Source organism: Macaca thibetana, chromosome 1, assembly GCF_024542745.1.
Source record: "Macaca thibetana thibetana isolate TM-01 chromosome 1, ASM2454274v1, whole genome shotgun sequence".
Classification (NCBI taxonomy): Eukaryota; Metazoa; Chordata; class Mammalia; order Primates; family Cercopithecidae; genus Macaca; species Macaca thibetana.
The window spans coordinates 70,616,324-70,625,430 of record NC_065578.1 but is presented as its reverse complement, the minus strand read 5'-3'; the positions used below and the strand labels follow the sequence as shown (position 1 = coordinate 70,625,430).

The following is a 9,107-nucleotide window of genomic DNA, read 5'->3' as shown; positions in this document are numbered from 1 at the left end:
GTAATCTAGGCGGAGGTTCCTAAGACCCAATTCTTTATTTCTGTGCACAGGTAGGCTCAACACCACATGGAAGCTGCCAAGGCTTTGGGCTTGCACCCTCTGAAGCCATGGCCTGAGTTCAATGTTGGTCCCTTTCAGCCATGGCTAAAGCAGCTGGGACACAGGGCACCAGGTCACTAGACTGCACATAGCATAGGGACTCTGGGCCTAGTCTCCCAAACCACTTTTTCCTCCTAAGCCTCTGGGCCTGTGATAGGAGGGGCTGCTGTGAAAACCTCTGACATGCCCTGGAGACATTTTCCTCCTTGTTTAGGATTAACATTCAGCTTCTCATTAATTATGCAATTTCTGCAGCCAGCTTGGATTTCTCCTCAGAAAATGGAATTTTCTTTACTCTCTCATTGTCTACCTGCAATTTTTCCAAACTTATGCTCTGCTTCCCTTATAAAACTGAATGCCTTTAACAGCACCCAAGTCACACCTTGAATGCTTTGCTGCTTAGAAATTTTTTCTGCCAGGTACCCTAAATCATCTTTCTCAAGTTTAAGGTTCTACAAATCTCTAGGGCAGGGGCAAAATGCCACCCATCTCTTTGCTAAAACATAGCAAGAGTCACCCTTACTCCAGTTCCCAACAAGTTCCTCATCTCCATCTGAGACCACCTCAACCTAGACTTTATTGCCCATACACTATCGGCATTTTGGGCAAAGCCATTCAACAAGTCTTTAGAAGGTTCCTAACTTTCCTGTCTTCTTCTGAACCCTCCGAACTGTTCCAACCTTTGCCTGTTAGCCAGTTCCAAAATCACATCCACATTTTTGGGTATCTTTTCATCAGCACCCCACCCCTGGCACCAATTTACCATATATATTAGTCCTTTTTTTTTTTTTTTTTTTTTTTTTTTTTTTGCTGCTGCTGAAGACATACTTGAGACTGGCAATTTCTGAACTTTCAGTTCCATATGGCTGGGGAGGCCTCAAGATCATGGCAGAAGACAAGTCACATCTTGGCAAATGGCAGCAGGCAAAAAGAAAAGAGAGCTTATGTAGGGAGACTCCCCTTTTTGAAACCATCAGATCTCATGAGACCCATTCACTATCATGAGAACAACAAGGGAAAGACCCACCCTCAAGATTCATTCATCTTCCACCAGGTCCCTCCCACAAGAAGTGGGAATTATGGGGGCTACAAAATGAGATTTGGGTGGGGACACAGAGCCAACCCATATCAACCTGGGAGTGGCATTGCTGGATCATAAGGAAGCTCCATTTTTAGTATTTGAGGAACTTAACAAACGTTCTCCATAGTGGTTGCACTAATTCACATTTCCACCAACAATGTACAATAGTTCCCTTTTCTCCACATCCTCACCAGCATTTTTCATTGCCTGACTTTTGGATGAAAGCCATTTTAAATGGAGTGGGACAATACCTCATTGTATTTTTTATCAGCATTTCTCTAATGATTAATGATGTTGAACACCTTTCCACACATCTGTTTGCCATTTATATGTCTTCTTTTAAGAAATATTTATTCAGATCTTTGGCCAATTTAAAAATCAGATAAATCTATTTTTCCCTAAGGAGTTTTTTGTGATCCTTATATGTTTCCTTATTAGGTGGTTAGTTTGCAAATATTTTCTCCCATTCTGTGGGTTGTCTGTTCACTTTGTTGATTTTTTTCGTTTGCTGTGTAGAAGCTTTTTAACTTGATGTGATCACATTTGTCTTTGTTTTGACTGACTATGCTTGTGGAGTATTATTCAAGAATTCTTTGCCCAGTCCAGTGTTCTGAAGAATTCCCCCAAAGTTTTTGTGTAGTAGTTTCGTAGTTTGAGGTCTTAGATTTAAGTCTTTAATCCATTTTCATTTTATTTTTGCATATGGCAAGTTATGGGGCATAGTTCTGTTCTTTTGTATATGGATATCCAGTTTTTCTAGCACCATATATTGAATACTATTCTTTCTCCAATGTATGTTCTTGACACCTTTGTCAAAAATGTGTTCACCATAGATGTATGAATTTATCTATGGGTTCTCTATTCTGTTCCATTGGCCTATGTGTATGTTTTTGTGGCAGTATTATGCTGTTCTGTTTGCTATAGCTCTGTAACATAATTTAATGTCAGGAAATGTGATTCGTCCAGTTTTGTTCCTTTTGCTTAGGATTTCTTGGTTATTCTGGGTCTTTGGTGGTTCCATATAAATTTTAGGATTTTTTTTTCTATTTATGTGGAGAATTTCACTGGTATTTTGATAGAGACTGCATTGAATATGCAGATTGTTTTGGATAGTACAGATATTTTAACAATATTAATTATCTAATCCACAAAAATGGAATATCTTTTCATTTTTTGGTGACCTCTTCAATTTCTTATATTAATGTTTTATAGGTTTTATTATAGAGATCTTTTACTTCTTTGGTTAAGTTAAGGTATTTTCATTTATTTATAGCTACTGTAAATGGATTGCTTTCTTGATTTTTTTTTTTTTTTCAGATCGTTTGCTGTTGGCATATAGAAATGCTACTGATTATCATACGTTGATTTTGTGTCCTGCAACTTTACTGAATATATTTATCAATTCTAAATTTCTCTGGTGGAGTCTTTAGGTTCTTCCAAAAGTAAGATCATATCATCAGCAAATAATAATTTGACTTCTTTTTTACAATTTGAATGCCTTTATTAGTTTCTTATGCCTGATTGCTCTAGTAAGAGCTTCTAGTACTATGCTGAATAACACAATTGAAAGTAGTCATCCTTATAATGTTCCTGAACTTAGGGGAAAGGCTTTCCATTTTTCCTCATTCAGTATGATACCAGCTATATGTTTGCTGTATGTGGATGTTATTATGTTGACATATATTCCTTACACACCCAGTTTTTTAAAGTTTTTTATTATGAAGGGATGTTAAATTTTATCACATTTTTCAGCATCAGTTGAGATTATCATATGGTTTTTGTCTTTCATTCTGTTGATATGATGTGTAACATTGATTGATTTATGTCAGTTGAGCCATCCTTGCATTCATGGAATGAATCCCACTTTGTCATGATAAATGATGTTTTTAATGTGTTGTTGAATTGGGTTTGCTAGTATTTTGTTGAGCATTTGTGCCTCAATATTCATCAGTGATATTGGCTTATGATTTTTTTTTAATGTGTCTTCATCTGGTTTTGATATCAGCATAAAATAGACCTCATAGAATGAGTTCAAAAGTAGTTCCTCCCCCTCTATTTTCTTGTAATAGTTTGAGTAGCATTGGTATTAGTTGTTCTTTAAATGTTTGTTAGAATTAAGCAGTAAGGCCATGGGGTCCTTGACTTTTCCTTCCTGGAATTCATTTTATTGCAACTTCTATCTCATTGTTTGTTGTTGATCTGTTTATATTTTGAATTTCTTCATGATTCAACATTGGTAGGTTTTCTGTGTCTAGAAATTTATCCATGTCTTCTAGATTTTCAAAATTATTCCCATGTAGTGGATCATATTAGCCACCAACGATCCTTTGAATTTCAGTGTGGTATCAGTTATCAGTTGTAATATCTCTTTTTTTAATATCTGATTCTTTTTATTTGGCTCTTCTCTTTTTTTTCTTATCAGTCCAACTAAATGTTTGTCTATATTGGTTATCTTTTCAGAATATAATTTTTGTTTCATTGATATTTTGTGGTGTTGTATTCATTTCAAATTTTTTATTTCTGCTCTGATCTTTATTATTTATTTCCTCCTACTAATTTTGGTTTCAGTTTGCTCTTGCTTTTCTAGCTCCTTAAGATGCATCATTAGATTGTTTATTTGAAATTTTCCTTTTCTCTTGATGTATTCAATTACAGCCATAAACTTCCCTTTGAATACTGCTTCTGCTGTATTCCATAGATTTTGATATGTTGTCATTCTGTTAACATATATTACAAGAAATTTTTCAATTTCTTTCTTAATTTCTTCATTGACTCACTGGTCATCAGGAGCATATTGTTTAATTTACATGTGTTTGTATGGTTTTCCAAAATTTCTCTTGTTATTGATTTCTAGTCTTATTCCATTGTGGTCAGTGAAAATGCATGATACAATTTCATCTTTTTTGAATGCTTTAAGACTTGTCTGTGGCCCAGGCACAGTGACTCGTGCCTGTAATCCCAGCACTTTGGGAGGCCGAGGCGGACAGATCACCTGAGGTCAGGAGTTCAGGAACAGCCGTGCCAATATGGAGAAACCATCTCTACTAAAATTACAAAAATAAATAAATAAATAAAATAATTAGCTAGGCTTGGTGAAGGGCACCTGTAATCCCAGCTACTTAGGAGACTGAGGCAGGAGAACCACCTAAACCCGGGAGGCAGAGGTTGCAGTGAGCTGAGGTCATGCCATTGCACTCCAGCCTGGGCAATAAGAGCAAAACTCCACCTAAAAAAAAAAGAAGGAAAAAACTGGTTTGTGACACAAAATATGGTCTGTCCTTGAAAATAATCCATGTGCTGAATTAAATAATGTGTATTCTTCAGCTGTTGGATGAAATGTTCTGTAAATATTTATTTGTCCATTTGCCCTATATGTAGATTAAATCCAGTATTTCTTCTTTGATTGTATTTTTTTGTCTGGAAGATCTCTTTGATGCTAAAAGTGAGGTGTTGAAGTCTCCAGCTATTACTGTATTGTGGTCTATCTCTCTCTTTAGTTCAAATAATATTTGCCCTATATTTGTTTGCTCCGATGTTGGGTGCATATATATTTACAATTGTTATATACTCTTCCTGTATTGACCCATTTATCATTACATGGTGATATTCTTTGTCTCTTTTTATAGTTTTCTTTCTTGAAATCTATTTGCCTGATATAAATATAACTACTCCTTGTCTCTTTTTGTTTTCCAATGGCATTCAATATCATCTTCCATCCATTTGTTTTCAGCCTATGTGTGTCCTCATAAGTGAAGTATGTTTCTTGAAGGCAACAGATTATTGGTTCCTGTTTTTTTTATCCATTAAGCCACTCTAAGTCTTTTGGAGAGTTTAGTGCATCTACATTCAATGTTATTATTGATAAGTTAGGACTTACTACTGCCACTTTCTTGTTTGTTTTCTGGTTGTTTTGTGGTCTTCTACTCCTTCTGTCCTTTCTTCCTGTCTTCCTTTTAGTGAACGTAATTTTCTCTGGTGGTGTGCTTTAATTACTTGTTTTTAAATTTTTGTGTAGTCATTGTGTGTTTTTTGATTTGAGGCTACAATGAAACTTGCAATACTGTCTTATAACCCATTATTTTAAGCTGATAACAACTTGACACTGCACACACAAAAAAGAAAGTAAATTAATAAAAAGTCTATACCTTAACTTTGTCTTCCCAGTTTTTTAATTTTTTGTTTTTTCTATTTATATATTATTATGTTTCCTTATCTTGAAAAGTAATCATAGTTACTAATTTTGATTGGTTCATCATTTAGTCTTTCCTACTTAAGAGTTGTTTACACACCTCAGTTACTGTTCTATAATACTGTGGGGTTTTCTGTGTACTTCTTATTAGCAGTTAGTTTTGTATCTTCAGATGATTTTGTATTGCTCATTAACATCCTTTTCTTTCAGTTTGAAGGACTTCCTTTAGCCTTTCTTGTAGGAGAGGTCTGGTGTTAATTAAATCCCTCAGCTTTTGTTTGTCTAAGAAAGTCTTTACATCTCCTTCATGTTTGAAGGATATTTTCAGCAGATATTCTATTCTAGGGTATTTTTTTTTTTCCTTCAGCACTTTGAATATGTCACACCACTCTCTTCTGGCCTATAAGGTTTCCACTGAAAAGTCTGTGGCCAGACAGATTGGAGCTCCATTGTATGTTATTTGTGTATGGGATTGTTGTTGTTCTTGTTTTGTTTTGTTTTGTTTTCTGTCTTACTGCTTTTATAATCCCTTCTTTATCCTTATCCTTGTTCTTTGGGAATTTGATTGTTAAATGCCTTGAGGTAGTCTTATTTGGGTTAAATATACTTGGTTATAACCTTCTTGTACTTGAATATTGATAATTTTCCCTAGTTTTGTGGAAGTTTTCTGTTATTATTCCTTTGAATAAATGCACTATCCCTATCTCTCTCTAATTCCTCTTTTGGGCTAACAACTCTTATATTTGCTCTTTTGAGGCTATTTTCTAAATCCTTTAGGGATTTTTCTTTAATTCTTTCTTTCTTTCTTTCTTTTTTTTTTTTTTTTTTTTTTTTTTTTTTTTTGCCTCATCTGATAGTCTATTTTCTTTTTTTTTTTTCTTTTCTTTTTTTTTTTTTTTACACTACAATAGTTAATTTTATTTGTTCAAGAGCTCATATTGCAAGCATTAAACCAAGCATAGGCTGTGATTCTATGAGCCCAAATTCACATATTGAAGAAGATCAAAGCAAACTGCGATCCATGTACACAGATGAAAACTAAAGGCTCAGAGTTAATAACATTGTAGTTTTAAAATTTCTATAGCCTAGAGCCCAGTAGTCACAGGTCTTTTAGGTCCTTCTGGATGTCCCACAGGGTATCCGCACTTTTCTTGAGCTGAGCAACTTCATCATCCTTTAGCTTCTGGTTGATAACGCTGGTTAATCCTCAGGCATTGAGGATACATGGAAGGCTCAGGAAGACTTCATTCTCGATGCCATACATCCCCTTTACCATTGTTGACACGGGATGAATCCTGGATAGATTTTTCAACATGGATTCAATAAGATCAGCCACACTTAATCCAATAGCCCAGTTGGTATATCCTTTTAGCTTGATGACTTCATAGGCACTTTCAACCACCGTCTTATGCACTTCCTTCCAATTTTCACTATCATTGTCCGTTCCCATTTCTGGATTCAATTCTTGGAGAGAAACACCTGCCACATTCACGCCACTCCACACAGCCACACTTGAGTCGCCATGTTCCCCCAAAATCCATCCATGGCAGCTGCTGGGATGAATGCCAAGTTTTTCAGCCATAAGGTAGCGAAATCTAGCAGAATCCAGGTTACATCCACTTCCAATCACGCGGTGTTTGGGTAATCCACTTAGTTTCCAGGTAACATATGTAAGAATGTCCACTGGGTTGGAAACCACAATTATGATGCAATCAGGACTGTACTTGACGATCTGAGGAATAATGAATTTGAAGACATTAACATTTCTCTGCACCAGATTGAGCCAACTCTCCCCTTCTTGCTGACGGACTCCTGCAGTTACCACTACAATCTTGGAATTGGCAGTCACAGAATAATCTTTATCTGCCACAATTTTAGGCGTCTGAAGAAATAAGCTCCCATGCTGCAGATCCATCATTTCTCCTTTAAGCTTATCTTCCAAAACATCCACAAGAGCAAGTTCATCAGCCAGAGACTTTCCCAGAATGCTGATAGCACACGCCATACCAACTTGTCCAACACCCACTACAGTGATCTTATTGTTTGGGACTGTTGCCTCTTCTTCCGCAACTGGTGCAATGAGTTTTTCCTTAAGAGTTGCCATTTTACACAGGAGGGAGAAGGCGCTGGAGACCTCAGTAACAGCAGTGTGGAGAACACAATGTGTCTGATAGTCTATTTTCAAATAGCCTATCTTCATTCTTCTGCTTGATCACTTTTGCTATTGAAAAGGTCTGATGCATTCTTCAGTAAGTCAATTGCATATTTCAACATTTCTGCTTGTTTCTTTTTAATTATCTCAATATCCTTTTGAAATTTATGTGATAGAATTCTGAATTCTTTCTCTGTATTCTTTTGAACTTCTTTGTTTCCTCAACACAGCTATTTTGAATTATCTGTCTGCAAGATCACCTATCTCTGTTTCTCCAGAATTTGTCCCCGGTGCCTTATTTAGTTTGGTGAGGTCATGTTTTCTTGGATGGTCTTGATGCTTATGGATATTTTTCTATGTCTGTGCATTGAAGAATTAGATATTTATTATAGTCTTTGCAGTCCAGGCTTCTTTGTCCCTGTCCTTCTTGGGAATATTTTCCAGATGTTTAAAAGGACTTGGGTACTGTGATGTAAGCTGTGTCTTCATCAAGGAGCACCCTAAGCCCAGTAACACTGTGGTTCTTACATACTCATCAAGATACCACCTTGGTGGTCATGGATAAGAACTGGAAGAATTCTCAGGACAACCAAGCAGATACTCTTGTTCCCTTCCCTCACTTTCTCAATAAATGGAGTCTGTCTCTATCTTCTGTGTTGCCAGTAGCTGAGGGTGAGGTGACACAGCACCTCTGTGGCCACAACCACTGGGACTGCACTGGGTCAGACCTGAAGGCAGCACAGCAGTGGGTCTTGCCCAAGACCCACTGTAACCACTACCTGGCTACTGCCTATGTTCATTCACGGTCCCGGAGCTCCACAATCAGAAGGTGGTAAAGACAGCCAGGCTTCTGCCCTTCCTTCAGGGTGATGAGCTCCCCGGGCTCTGAGTGGGTCACAAAGTGCCACCTGAGAGCCAGAGACTTGAGTCAGGAAACCTTACATGTCTACTGGCATGTTCTTACATGTCACCTTACATGTTCTACTATACTGCAGCTGAGCTGGCACTTAAACCACAAGACACAGTCTTTCCCACTCTTTCCTTTCCTTTTTACAGGCAGAGAAGCCTCACCCCATGGCCACCACTCCTACCTGCCCATGAGGAGTACTGCCAGGATACCACTGATGTTCCTTTAACATTAAAAGGCTCTCCAATCAGCTTGTGGTAAATGCTGCCTGGCCTGGGACTCACCCTTCATAGCAGTCTCGCCTCTGGATCAAGGCAGATCCAGAAATGCCATCCAAGATCCAAGGACTAGAATCAGGGATCGAATCTTAAATAGCCCACTTCATGCCTTACCTCTATGTGGCTGGTCTTGTACCTAAGGTGAAAGACAATGTCCTCTTTACTTGTCCCTCAACTTTTCTCAAGAAGAAGGAGACTCACCCCATAGAGATAAACAAACAGTCTCACCCCATAGACAGACAGATTTAACACACAACTGGGAATGTGCTTTATTGTCTTCTATACCCAAATTCTCTAACTGCTCATTAAAATAAATATATTAAACAATTCACCCAAATGTTATATTTTATTTGATGTAGTCTTGAAAATTATAGTGGAGTTGATATAAATTTTAAAGTTAA

General features: G+C 37.1%; 1 protein-coding gene across 1 annotated transcript; it reads right to left on the bottom strand.

Annotated features, from left to right (window-relative positions):
• Positions 1–6,487: 6,487 nt before the first annotated feature.
• Positions 6,488–7,531, bottom strand: LOC126963002 (L-lactate dehydrogenase B chain-like). The gene has a single exon (XM_050804863.1). It carries the CDS (start codon positions 7,471–7,473, stop codon positions 6,577–6,579), a length of 897 nt encoding a protein of 298 aa, XP_050660820.1. The 5' UTR covers positions 7,474–7,531; the 3' UTR covers positions 6,488–6,576.
• Positions 7,532–9,107: the final 1,576 nt, after the last annotated feature.

Bases quoted from the DNA above. Each gene is read 5' to 3' on its own strand.
- LOC126963002 (XM_050804863.1), bottom strand. From the start codon at position 7,473: ATGGCAACTCTTAAGGAAAAACTCATTGCACCAGTTGCGGAAGAAGAG.